The 14,206-nt window shown below is 47.1% G+C and overlaps 1 protein-coding gene across 1 annotated transcript in view; it reads right to left on the bottom strand.

Moving 5' to 3' along the window:
• The window catches only part of LOC128835381 (mucin-17-like), a 47,610-nt gene that overhangs the window by 25,785 nt on the left and 7,619 nt on the right, over positions 1-14,206 (bottom strand). The window contains exon 2 of the mRNA XM_054024862.1: positions 186-13,310. Within this exon, the coding sequence (XP_053880837.1) occupies positions 186-13,310 (13,125 nt within the window). The remainder of the gene's footprint in view (positions 1-185; positions 13,311-14,206) is intronic.

Below are 14,206 nucleotides of genomic sequence, written 5' to 3'. Positions count from 1 at the left end.
GACATCTAAAAAAATTATTTAGAATTTAGATGTTTCATTCCTAAAGCCACAGTTTATTGGGTTTCTTACTCACACTTTCCAATACAAACATTTATTTAAGAACAAGTATATTTTCACAGGTGACACCAGAATTTATTATTATATTTTGTTTTTCAATCTTTAGTAAAAAGCACAAATATACTTACTGCAAGTTCCTTGTGGTAATGTTTTTTGTGTCATAGATGAAACAGTGCCAGCTTCAGGTGCAGTAATTCTAACTGTGGGCTTTGTATTCTTCGAGGAAGTATCTCCTGCTGTTACAATTGTAGCAACAATAACTGTGGATCTGCTAGTTAATGATGTCTTTGTGGGACTAGCAGAAATTATTGTTGTGGCTGTAGTTGGTGGGGAAACAGCTATGTTGGGTGTGGAAAAAGTAGAAGAAATCTGAGATATTGTAGTGTTCAGAACAGTGATAGGTATGACAGATTTAGGTGTTGTGGAGGACATCGTAACGGTTTCACTGGCATTTATCATGTCAGTAAGTGTAGAAATTTGGACAGTATTTGAAATAGAATTAGATTCAGATGAAGTTACAGATGTTAATGAAAATGAAGTGCCTAAACCAGTGAGGGCAGAAGAGAATATAGTTGTGGAAGATATTTCTGCTGGAGTGTGAGCCATAGTGCTTAGATGAGTCATTGGATTGGTTCCTACAAAAGCTGTACTTTTATCAGCCACTTCAGAAGCTACAGATGCAGTAGAGGAGACTTTGTCTGTGAAGGCAGATGGGGTGTTAGATTCCGTATCAGTTGTATCGTTACTTGTGCTGCCCATGGGTACTGTGTTTGGAACAGTATTACTAGTGCCAGTGATTTGAGAAACCTCTGTCTGAGGAGGAATATTTGTGGTGAAACGGGATGTTGCAGTTGGGGCCACTGTGCTGCTATCCAGAATCACAGTGCTCACCGGAAGAGCCGACTTCTCGGTATCTGTGCTGGGTGTCTCTGCAGTTGAATGCAGTGAGGAATGGCTGAGGTCCGTTCCCGTTACATCATTCAGAGTTGTCTGGTTAGAGGAAGATGTTATGCCCTCCTGTGTATTCTGTTCTGAGGTGACTGGTGACAATGCACCTTTGGTGGATGTAATGCCCAAACTGGATTCCGTGACAGTCGCAGAAGGAGTAGAGGATGTTTCTTCAGTGCGTGCATTACTTGGGGCAGTAGAGCCATGCCCACTGACACCGATAGGAGCAGTTTGCTCGCTTGCCTGAGAAGCACTCTCTGATACAGGTGAGGAGGAAGAAGAGGTGCTGGATTCTGTTGCTAAGGGGTTTAAAGTAGCTGTGCCATCCCTTGTGCTTGTTGTTGACAAAGGCGGAGTTGTTTCTTTGGAGAATCCAGTTGTGGCTGGACTGTTGGAAGATATTTCTGCTGGGGTCTCTGCTGTAGTGCTTAGGTGACTCATTGGATTGGTTCCTACAAAAGCTGTACTTTTATCACCCACTTCAGAAGCTACAGACGCAGTAGAGGAGACTTTGTCTGTGAAGGCAGGTGGGGTGTCGGATTCTGTATCAGTTGTATCGCTACTTGTGCTGCCCATGGGTACTGTGTTTGGAACAGTATTACTAGTGCCAGTGATTTGAGAAACCTCTGTCTGAGGAGGAATATTTGTGGTGAAATGGGATGTTGCACTTGGTGCCACTGTGCTGCTATCCAGAATCACAGTGCTCACTGGAAGAGCTGACTTCTCGGTATCTGTGCTGGGTGTCTCTGCAGTTGAATGCAGTGAGGAATGGCTGAGGTCCGTTCCCGTTACATCATTCAGAGTTGTCTGGTTAGAGGAAGATGTTATGCCCTCCTGTGTATTCTGTTCTGAGGTGACTGGTGACAATGCACCTTTGGTGGATGTAATGCCCAAACTGGATTCCGTGACAGTCGCAGAAGGAGTAGAGGATGTTTCTTCAGTGCGTGCGTTACTTGGGGCAGTAGAGCCATGCCCACTGACACCGATAGGAGCAGTTTGCTCGCTTGCCTGAGAAGCACTCTCTGATACAGGTGAGGAGGAAGAAGAGGTGCTGGATTCTGTTGCTAAGGGGTTTAAAGTAGCTGTGCCATCCCTTGTGCTTGTTGTTGACAAAGGCGGAGTTGTTTCTTTGGAGAATCCAGTTGTGGCTGGACTGTTGGAAGATATTTCTGCTGGGGTCTCTGCTGTAGTGCTTAGGTGACTCATTGGATTGGTTCCTACAAAAGCTGTACTTTTATCACCCACTTCAGAAGCTACAGACGCAGTAGAGGAGACTTTGTCTGTGAAGGCAGGTGGGGTGTTGGATTCTGTATCAGTTGTATCGCTACTTGTGCTGCCCATGGGTACTGTGTTTGGAACAGTATTACTAGTGCCAGTGATTTGAGAAACCTCTGTCTGAGGAGGAATATTTGTGGGGAAATGGGATGTTGCACTTGGTGCCACTGTGCTGCTATCCAAAATCACAGTGCTCACTGGAAGAGCCGACTTCTCGGTATCTGTGCTGGGTGTCTCTGCAGTTGAATGCAGTGAGGAATGGCTGTGGTCCGTTGCCGTTACATCATTCAGAGTTGTCTGCTTAGAGGAAGATGTTATTCCCTCCTGTGTATTCTGTTCAGAAGTAACTGGTGACAATGCACCTTTGGTGGATGTAATGCCCAGGCTGGATTCCGTGACAGTCGCAGAAGGAGTAGAGGATGTTTCTTCAGTGCGTGCGTTACTTGGGGCAGTAGAGCCATGCCCACTGACACCGATAGAAGCAGTTTGCTCACTTGCCTGAGAAGCACTCTCTGATACAGGTGAGGAGGAAGAAGAGGTGCTGGATTCTGTTGCTAAGGGGTTTAAAGTAGCTGTGCCATCCCTTGTGCTTGTTGTTGACAAAGGCGGAGTTGTTTCTTTGGAGAATCCAGTGGTGGCTGGACTGTTGGAAGATATTTCTGCTAGGGTCTCTGCTGTAGTGCTTAGGTGACTCATTGGATTGGTTCCTACAAAAGCTGTACTTTTATCACCCACTTCAGAAGCTACAGACGCAGTAGAGGAGACTTTGTCTGTGAAGGCAGGTGGGGTGTTGGATTCTGTATCAGTGGTATCGCTACTTGTGCTGCCCATGGGTACTGTGTTTGGAACAGTATTACTAGTGCCAGTGATTTGAGAAACCTCTGTCTGAGGAGGAATATTTGTGGTGAAATGGGATGTTGCACTTGGTGCCACTGTGCTGCTATCCAGAATCACAGTGCTCACTGGAAGAGCTGACTTCTCGGTATCTGTGCTGGGTGTCTCTGCAGTTGAATGCAGTGAGGAATGGCTGTGGTCCGTTGCCGTTACATCATTCAGAGTTGTCTGCTTAGAGGAAGATGTTATTCCCTCCTGTGTATTCTGTTCAGAAGTAACTGGTGACAATGCACCTTTGGTGGATGTAATGCCCAGGCTGGATTCCGTGACAGTCGCAGAAGGAGTAGAGGATGTTTCTTCAGTGCGTGCGTTACTTGGGGCAGTAGAGCCATGCCCACTGACACCGATAGGAGTAGTTTGCTCGCTTGCCTGAGAAGCACTCTCTGATACAGGTGAGGAGGAAGAAGAGGTGCTGGATTCTGTTGCTAAGGGGTTTAAAGTAGCTGTGCCATCCCTTGTGCTTGTTGTTGACAAAGGCGGAGTTGTTTCTTTGGAGAATCCAGTTGTGGCTGGACTGTTGGAAGATATTTCTGCTGGGGTCTCTGCTGTAGTGCTTAGGTGACTCATTGGATTGGTTCCTACAAAAGCTGTACTTTTATCACCCACTTCAGAAGCTACAGACGCAGTAGAGGAGACTTTGTCTGTGAAGGCAGGTGGGGTGTTGGATTCTGTATCAGTTGTATCGCTACTTGTGCTGCCCATGGGTACTGTGTTTGGAACAGTATTACTAGTGCCAGTGATTTGAGAAACCTCTGTCTGAGGAGGAATATTTGTGGTGAAATGGGATGTTGCACTTGGTGCCACTGTGCTGCTATCCAGAATCACAGTGCTCACCGGAAGAGCCGACTTCTCGGTATCTGAGCTGGGTGTCTCTGCAGTTGAATGCAGTGAGGAATGGCTGAGGTCCGTTCCCGTTACATCATTCAGAGTTGTCTGGTTAGAGGAAGATGTTATGCCCTCCTGTGTATTCTGTTCTGAGGTGACTGGTGACAATGCACGTTTGGTGGATGTAATGCCCAAACTGGATTCCGTGACAGTCGCAGAAGGAGTAGAGGATGTTTCTTCAGTGCGTGCGTTACTTGGGGCAGTAGAGCCATGCCCACTGACACCGATAGGAGCAGTTTGCTCGCTTGCCTGAGAAGCACTCTCTGATACAGGTGAGGAGGAAGAAGAGGTGCTGGATTCTGTTGCTAAGGGGTTTAAAGTAGCTGTGCCATCCCTTGTGCTTGTTGTTGACAAAGGCGGAGTTGTTTCTTTGGAGAATCCAGTTGTGGCTGGACTGTTGGAAGATATTTCTGCTGGGGTCTCTGCTGTAGTGCTTAGGTGACTCATTGGATTGGTTCCTACAAAAGCTGTACTTTTATCACCCACTTCAGAAGCTACAGACGCAGTAGAGGAGACTTTGTCTGTGAAGGCAGGTGGGGTGTTGGATTCTGTATCAGTTGTATCGCTACTTGTGCTGCCCATGGGTACTGTGTTTGGAACAGTATTACTAGTGCCAGTGATTTGAGAAACCTCTGTCTGAGGAGGAATATTTGTGGGGAAATGGGATGTTGCACTTGGTGCCACTGTGCTGCTATCCAGAATCACAGTGCTCACTTTAAGAGCTGACTTCTCGGTATCTGTGCTAGGTGTCTCTGCAGTTGAATGCAGTGAGGAATGGCTGTGGTCCGTTCCCGTTACATCATTCAGAGTTGTCTGCTTAGAGGAAGATGTTATTCCCTCCTGTGTATTCTGTTCAGAAGTAACTGGTGACAATGCACCTTTGGTGGATGTAATGCCCAGGCTGGATTCCGTGACAGTCGCAGAAGGAGTAGAGGATGTTTCTTCAGTGCGTGCGTTACTTGGGGCAGTAGAGCCATGCCCACTGACACCGATAGGAGTAGTTTGCTCGCTTGCCTGAGAAGCACTCTCTGATACAGGTGAGGAGGAAGAAGAGGTGCTGGATTCTGTTGCTAAGGGGTTTAAAGTAGCTGTGCCATCCCTTGTGCTTGTTGTTGACAAAGGCGGAGTTGTTTCTTTGGAGAATCCAGTTGAGGCTGGACTGTTGGAAGATATTTCTGCTGGGGTCTCTGCTGTAGTGCTTAGGTGACTCATTGGATTGGTTCCTACAAAAGCTGTACTTTTATCACCCACTTCAGAGGCTACAGACGCAGTAGAGGAGACTTTGTCTGTGAAGGCAGGTGGGGTGTTGGATTCTGTATCAGTTGTATCGCTACTTGTGCTGCCCTTGGGTACTGTGTTTGGAACAGTATTACTAGTGCCAGTGATTTGAGAAACCTCTGTCTGAGGAGGAATATTTGTGGTGAAATGGGATGTTGCACTTGGTGCCACTGTGCTGCTATCCAGAATCACAGTGCTCACCGGAAGAGCCGACTTCTCGGTATCTGAGCTGGGTGTCTCTGCAGTTGAATGCAGTGAGGAATGGCTGAGGTCCGTTCCCGTTACATCATTCAGAGTTGTCTGGTTAGAGGAAGATGTTATGCCCTCCTGTGTATTCTTTTCTGAGGTGACTGGTGACAATGCACCTTTGGTGGATGTAATGCCCAAACTGGATTCCGTGACAGTCGCAGAAGGAGTAGAGGATGTTTCTTCAGTGCGTGCGTTACTTGGGGCAGTAGAGCCATGCCCACTGACACCGATAGGAGCAGTTTGCTCGCTTGCCTGAGAAGCACTCTCTGATACAGGTGAGGAGGAAGAAGAGGTGCTGGATTCTGTTGCTAAGGGGTTTAAAGTAGCTGTGCCATCCCTTGTGCTTGTTGTTGACAAAGGCGGAGTTGTTTCTTTGGAGAATCCAGTTGTGGCTGGACTGTTGGAAGATATTTCTGCTGGGGTCTCTGCTGTAGTGCTTAGGTGACTCATTGGATTGGTTCCTACAAAAGCTGTACTTTTATCACCCACTTCAGAAGCTACAGACGCAGTAGAGGAGACTTTGTCTGTGAAGGCAGGTGGGGTGTTGGATTCTGTATCAGTTGTATCGCTACTTGTGCTGCCCATGGGTACTGTGTTTGGAACAGTATTACTAGTGCCAGTGATTTGAGAAACCTCTGTCTGAGGAGGAATATTTGTGGTGAAATGGGATGTTGCACTTGGTGCCACTGTGCTGCTATCCAGAATCACAGTGCTCACTGGAAGAGCCGACTTCTCGGTATCTGTGCTGGGTGTCTCTGCAGTTGAATGCAGTGAGGAATGGCTGTGGTCCGTTCCCGTTACATCATTCAGAGTTGTCTGCTTAGAGGAAGATGTTATTCCCTCCTGTGTATTCTGTTCAGAAGTAACTGGTGACAATGCACCTTTGGTGGATGTAATGCCCAGGCTGGATTCCGTGACAGTCGCAGAAGGAGTAGAGGATGTTTCTTCAGTGCGTGCGTTACTTGGGGCAGTAGAGCCATGCCCACTGACACCGATAGGAGTAGTTTGCTCGCTTGCTTGAGAAGCACTCTCTGATACAGGTGAGGAGGAAGAAGAGGTGCTGGATTCTGTTGCTAAGGGGTTTAAAGTAGCTGTGCCATCCCTTGTGCTTGTTGTTGACAAAGGCGGAGTTGTTTCTTTGGAGAATCCAGTTGTGGCTGGACTGTTGGAAGATATTTCTGCTGGGGTCTCTGCTGTAGTGCTTAGGTGACTCATTGGATTGGTTCCTACAAAAGCTGTACTTTTATCACCCACTTCAGAAGCTACAGACGCAGTAGAGGAGACTTTGTCTGTGAAGGCAGGTGGGGTGTTGGATTCTGTATCAGTTGTATCGCTACTTGTGCTGCCCATGGGTACTGTGTTTGGAACAGTATTACTAGTGCCAGTGATTTGAGAAACCTCTGTCTGAGGAGGAATATTTGTGGTGAAATGGGATGTTGCACTTGGTGCCACTGTGCTGCTATCCAGAATCACAGTGCTCACCGGAAGAGCCGACTTCTCGGTATCTGAGCTGGGTGTCTCTGCAGTTGAATGCAGTGAGGAATGGCTGAGGTCCGTTCCCGTTACATCATTCAGAGTTGTCTGGTTAGAGGAAGATGTTATGCCCTCCTGTGTATTCTGTTCTGAGGTGACTGGTGACAATGCACCTTTGGTGGATGTAATGCCCAAACTGGATTCCGTGACAGTCGCAGAAGGAGTAGAGGATGTTTCTTCAGTGCGTGCGTTACTTGGGGCAGTAGAGCCATGCCCACTGACACCGATAGGAGCAGTTTGCTCGCTTGCCTGAGAAGCACTCTCTGATACAGGTGAGGAGGAAGAAGAGGTGCTGGATTCTGTTGCTAAGGGGTTTAAAGTAGCTGTGCCATCCCTTGTGCTTGTTGTTGACAAAGGCGGAGTTGTTTCTTTGGAGAATCCAGTTGTGGCTGGACTGTTGGAAGATATTTCTGCTGGGGTCTCTGCTGTAGTGCTTAGGTGACTCATTGGATTGGTTCCTACAAAAGCTGTACTTTTATCACCCACTTCAGAGGCTACAGACGCAGTAGAGGAGACTTTGTCTGTGAAGGCAGGTGGGGTGTTGGATTCTGTATCAGTTGTATCGCTACTTGTGCTGCCCATGGGTACTGTGTTTGGAACAGTATTACTAGTGCCAGTGATTTGAGAAACCTCTGTCTGAGGAGGAATATTTGTGGGGAAATGGGATGTTGCACTTGGTGCCACTGTGCTGCTATCCAAAATCACAGTGCTCACTGGAAGAGCCGACTTCTCGGTATCTGTGCTGGGTGTCTCTGCAGTTGAATGCAGTGAGGAATGGCTGTGGTCCGTTGCTGTTACATCATTCAGAGTTGTCTGCTTAGAGGAAGATGTTATTCCCTCCTGTGTATTCTGTTCAGAAGTAACTGGTGACAATGCACCTTTGGTGGATGTAATGCCCAGGCTGGATTCCGTGACAGTCGCAGAAGGAGTAGAGGATGTTTCTTCAGTGCGTGCGTTACTTGGGGCAGTAGAGCCATGCCCACTGACACCGATAGGAGCAGTTTGCTCGCTTGCCTGAGAAGCACTCTCTGATACAGGTGAGGAGGAAGAAGAGGTGCTGGATTCTGTTGCTAAGGGGTTTAAAGTAGCTGTGCCATCCCTTGTGCTTGTTGTTGACAAAGGCGGAGTTGTTTCTTTGGAGAATCCAGTTGTGGCTGGACTGTTGGAAGATATTTCTGCTGGGGTCTCTGCTGTAGTGCTTAGGTGACTCATTGGATTGGTTCCTACAAAAGCTGTACTTTTATCACCCACTTCAGAAGCTACAGACGCAGTAGAGGAGACTTTGTCTGTGAAGGCAGGTGGGGTGTTGGATTCTGTATCAGTTGTATCGCTACTTGTGCTGCCCATGGGTACTGTGTTTGGAACAGTATTACTAGTGCCAGTGATTTGAGAAACCTCTGTCTGAGGAGGAATATTTGTGGTGAAATGGGATGTTGCACTTGGTGCCACTGTGCTGCTATCCAGAATCACAGTGCTCACTGGAAGAGCTGACTTCTCGGTATCTGTGCTGGGTGTCTCTGCAGTTGAATGCAGTGAGGAATGGCTGTGGTCCGTTCCCGTTACATCATTCAGAGTTGTCTGCTTAGAGGAAGATGTTATTCCCTCCTGTGTATTCTGTTCAGAAGTAACTGGTGACAATGCACCTTTGGTGGATGTAATGCCCAGGCTGGATTCCGTGACAGTCGCAGAAGGAGTAGAGGATGTTTCTTCAGTGCGTGCGTTACTTGGGGCAGTAGAGCCATGCCCACTGACACCGATAGGAGTAGTTTGCTCGCTTGCCTGAGAATCACTCTCTGATACAGGTGAGGAGGAAGAAGAGGTGCTGGATTCTGTTGCTAAGGGGTTTAAAGTAGCTGTGCCATCCCTTGTGCTTGTTGTTGACAAAGGCGGAGTTGTTTCTTTGGAGAATCCAGTTGTGGCTGGACTGTTGGAAGATATTTCTGCTGGGGTCTCTGCTGTAGTGCTTAGGTGACTCATTGGATTGGTTCCTACAAAAGCTGTACTTTTATCACCCACTTCAGAAGCTACAGACGCAGTAGAGGAGACTTTGTCTGTGAAGGCAGGTGGGGTGTTGGATTCTGTATCAGTTGTATCGCTACTTGTGCTGCCCATGGGTACTGTGTTTGGAACAGTATTACTAGTGCCAGTGATTTGAGAAACCTCTGTCTGAGGAGGAATATTTGTGGTGAAATGGGATGTTGCACTTGGTGCCACTGTGCTGCTATCCAGAATCACAGTGCTCACCGGAAGAGCCGACTTCTCGGTATCTGAGCTGGGTGTCTCTGCAGTTGAATGCAGTGAGGAATGGCTGAGGTCCGTTCCCGTTACATCATTCAGAGTTGTCTGGTTAGAGGAAGATGTTATGCCCTCCTGTGTATTCTGTTCTGAGGTGACTGGTGACAATGCACCTTTGGTGGATGTAATGCCCAGGCTGGATTCCGTGACAGTCGCAGAAGGAGTAGAGGATGTTTCTTCAGTGCGTGCGTTACTTGGGGCAGTAGAGCCATGCCCACTGACACCGATAGGAGCAGTTTGCTCGCTTGCCTGAGAAGCACTCTCTGATACAGGTGAGGAGGAAGAAGAGGTGCTGGATTCTGTTGCTAAGGGGTTTAAAGTAGCTGTGCCATCCCTTGTGCTTGTTGTTGACAAAGGCGGAGTTGTTTCTTTGGAGAATCCAGTTGTGGCTGGACTGTTGGAAGATATTTCTGCTGGGGTCTCTGCTGTAGTGCTTAGGTGACTCATTGGATTGGTTCCTACAAAAGCTGTACTTTTATCACCCACTTCAGAAGCTACAGACGCAGTAGAGGAGACTTTGTCTGTGAAGGCAGGTGGGCTGTTGGATTCTGTATCAGTTGTATCGCTACTTGTGCTGCCCATGGGTACTGTGTTTGGAACAGTATTACTAGTGCCAGTGATTTGAGAAACCTCTGTCTGAGGAGGAATATTTGTGGTGAAATGGGATGTTGCACTTGGTGCCACTGTGCTGCTTTCCAGAATCACAGTGCTCACCGGAAGAGCCGACTTCTCGGTATCTGAGCTGGGTGTCTCTGCAGTTGAATGCAGTGAGGAATGGCTGAGGTCCGTTCCCGTTACATCATTCAGAGTTGTCTGGTTAGAGGAAGATGTTATGCCCTCCTGTGTATTCTGTTCTGAGGTGACTGGTGACAATGCACCTTTGGTGGATGTAATGCCCAAACTGGATTCCGTGACAGTCGCAGAAGGAGTAGAGGATGTTTCTTCAGTGCGTGCGTTACTTGGGGCAGTAGAGCCATGCCCACTGACACCGATAGGAGCAGTTTGCTCGCTTGCCTGAGAAGCACTCTCTGATACAGGTGAGGAGGAAGAAGAGGTGCTGGATTCTGTTGCTAAGGGGTTTAAAGTAGCTGTGCCATCCCTTGTGCTTGTTGTTGACAAAGGCGGAGTTGTTTCTTTGGAGAATCCAGTTGTGGCTGGACTGTTGGAAGATATTTCTGCTGGGGTCTCTGCTGTAGTGCTTAGGTGACTCATTGGATTGGTTCCTACAAAAGCTGTACTTTTATCACCCACTTCAGAAGCTACAGACGCAGTAGAGGAGACTTTGTCTGTGAAGGCAGGTGGGCTGTTGGATTCTGTATCAGTTGTATCGCTACTTGTGCTGCCCATGGGTACTGTGTTTGGAACAGTATTACTAGTGCCAGTGATTTGAGAAACCTCTGTCTGAGGAGGAATATTTGTGGTGAAATGGGATGTTGCACTTGGTGCCACTGTGCTGCTATCCAGAATCACAGTGCTCACTGCAAGAGCTGACTTCTCGGTATCTGTGCTGGGTGTCTCTGCAGTTGAATGCAGTGAGGAATGGCTGTGGTCCGTTGCCGTTACATCATTCAGAGTTGTCTGCTTAGAGGAAGATGTTATTCCCTCCTGTGTATTCTGTTCAGAAGTAACTGGTGACAATGCACCTTTGGTGGATGTAATGCCCATTCTGGATTCCGTGACAGTCGCAGAAGGAGTAGAGGATGTTTCTTCAGTGCGTGCGTTACTTGGGGCAGTAGAGCCATGCCCACTGACACCGATAGGAGTAGTTTGCTCGCTTGCCTGAGAAGCACTCTCTGATACAGGTGAGGAGGAAGAAGAGGTGCTGGATTCTGTTGCTAAGGGGTTTAAAGTAGCTGTGCCATCCCTTGTGCTTGTTGTTGACAAAGGCGGAGTTGTTTCTTTGGAGAATCCAGTTGTGGCTGGACTGTTGGAAGATATTTCTGCTAGGGTCTCTGCTGTAGTGCTTGGGTGACTCATTGGATTGGTTCCTACAAAAGCTGTACTTTTATCACCCACTTCAGAAGCTATAGACGCAGTAGAGGAGACTTTATCTGTGAAGGCAGGTGGGGTGTTGGATTCTGTATCAGTGGTATCGCTACTTGTGCTGCCCATGGGTACTGTGTTTGGAACAGTATTACTAGTGCCAGTGATTTGAGAAACCTCTGTCTGAGGAGGAATATTTGTGGTGAAATGGGATGTTGCACTTGGTGCCACTGTGCTGCTATCCAGAATCACAGTGCTCACTGGAAGAGCTGACTTCTCGGTATCTGTGCTGGGTGTCTCTGCAGTTGAATGCAGTGAGGAATGGCTGAGGTCCGTTCCCGTTACATCATTCAGAGTTGTCTGGTTAGAGGAAGATGTTATGCCCTCCTGTGTATTCTGTTCTGAGGTGATTGGTGACAATGCACCTTTCGTGGATGTAATGCCCAAACTGGATTCCGTGACAGTCGCAGAAGGAGTAGAGGATGTTTCTTCAGTGCGTGCGTTACTTGGGGCAGTAGAGCCATGCCCACTGACACCGATAGGAGCAGTTTGCTCGCTTGCCTGAGAAGCACTCTCTGATACAGGTGAGGAGGAAGAAGAGGTGCTGGATTCTGTTGCTAAGGGGTTTAAAGTAGCTGTGCCATCCCTTGTGCTTGTTGTTGACAAAGGCGGAGTTGTTTCTTTGGAGAATCCAGTTGTGGCTGGACTGTTGGAAGATATTTCTGCTAGGGTCTCTGCTGTAGTGCTTAGGTGACTCATTGGATTGGTTCCTACAAAAGCTGTACTTTTATCACCCACTTCAGAAGCTACAGACGCAGTAGAGGAGACTTTGTCTGTGAAGGCAGGTGGGGTGTTGGATTCTGTATCAGTTGTATCGCTACTTGTGCTGCCCATGGGTACTGTGTTTGGAACAGTATTACTAGTGCCAGTGATTTGAGAAACCTCTGTCTGAGGAGGAATATTTGTGGTGAAATGGGATGTTGCACTTGGTGCCACTGTGCTGCTATCCAGAATCACAGTGCTCACTGGAAGAGCCGACTTCTCGGTATCTGAGCTGGGTGTCTCTGCAGTTGAATGCAGTGAGGAATGGCTGTGGTCCGTTGCCGTTACATCATTCAGAGTTGTCTGCTTAGAGGAAGATGTTATTCCCTCCTGTGTATTCTGTTCAGAAGTAACTGGTGACAATGCACCTTTGGTGGATGTAATGCCCAGGCTGGATTCCGTGACAGTCGCAGAAGGAGTAGAGGATGTTTCTTCAGTGCGTGCGTTACTTGGGGCAGTAGAGCCATGCCCACTGACACCGATAGGAGTAGTTTGCTCGCTTGCCTGAGAAGCACTCTCTGATACAGGTGAGGAGGAAGAAGAGGTGCTGGATTCTGTTGCTAAGGGGTTTAAAGTAGCTGTGCCATCCCTTGTGCTTGTTGTTGACAAAGGCGGAGTTGTTTCTTTGGAGAATCCAGTTGTGGCTGGACTGTTGGAAGATATTTCTGCTAGGGTCTCTGCTGTAGTGCTTGGGTGACTCATTGGATTGGTTCCTACAAAAGCTGTACTTTTATCACCAACTTCATAAGCTAAAGACGCAGTAGAGGAGACTTTATCTGTGAAGGCAGGTGGGGTGTTGGATTCTGTATCAGTTGTATCGCTACTTGTGCTGCCCATGGGTACTGTGTTTGGAACAGTATGACTAGTGCCAGTGATTTGAGAAACCTCTGTCTGAGGAGGAATATTTGTGGTGAAATGGGATGTTGCACTTGGTGCCACTGTGCTGCTATCCAGAATCACAGTGCTCACTGGAAGAGCCGACTTCTCGGTATCTGTGCTGGGTGTCTCTGCAGTTGAATGCAGTGAGGAATGGCTGAGTGTTGTGGCTGTGCCATCTGTTGTGCTTGTTGTTGTTGTTGTTGTTGTTGTTTCTGTTGAGAAACCAGTTTAGATTTTATTAATTCCACTTCAAAGCAGTTATATATTGAGATATACCTATGTCATAGAGCTGGAGGGGACCTTGAAAAGTCATCAAGTCAAGTCGAGTCCAGCCCCCTGCCTTCACTAGCAAGACCAAGTACTGATTTTTGCCCCAGATCCCTAAGTGGTCCCCTCAAGGACTGAACTCACAAGCCTGGGTTTAGCAGGCCAATGCTCAAACCACTGAGCTATCACTCCCCCCCTTAGGGAAACAAAACTGTACTGTATTTGTATTCAGAACAATTATTTTATCCTTAGTTTTTAAATAGCTTCTATATTTTTCTTCCAATATTTCAAATGTATGCATTTATGTCTAGACTTAATAGCCATTCAAAAGGAATTTGGGAATTAGTGGTTGACTGGGCCATTTTCAGCATGGACAGTCATAAAGCAGGTAATGTTAAATAGAGTTATAATTTCCACTCTGTGAGCTATTCAACCCATAGCGTATAGGGTGACCAGATAGCAAGGGTGAAAAATCGGGACAGGAAGTGGGGTGTAATTGGTTCCTATAGAAGACAAAGCCCTGAATATTGGGACTGTCCCTATAAAATTGGGACATCTGGTCACCCTAACAGAGTATATCTTTTGAAATTTAGTATTAAAATCTCACAAGTTCCTAATTTAACCAATTCCATAATGTACTCTGAACAAACTGTGTTTTATAAATCAAATTTTAGTATTCTACACACACAAGAGAATTTGTGAAATTTATAAATCATGAATGAGGCCCCAAGAAATCCTGTGATTGACTTAAAATCATTGGATTTTTTTTTAAATAATGCATTTCTGGTTCTTTTTCTTTCCCTTCTTGTTTCTGAACCTTCCATGTCCACTTAGGTAATAT

This window comes from Malaclemys terrapin, chromosome 1 (genome assembly GCF_027887155.1).
Source record: "Malaclemys terrapin pileata isolate rMalTer1 chromosome 1, rMalTer1.hap1, whole genome shotgun sequence".
NCBI lineage: Eukaryota > Metazoa > Chordata > Testudines > Emydidae > Malaclemys > Malaclemys terrapin.
Note: the sequence above shows the minus strand (reverse complement) of the source record. Positions and strands in the feature narration are given on the sequence as shown.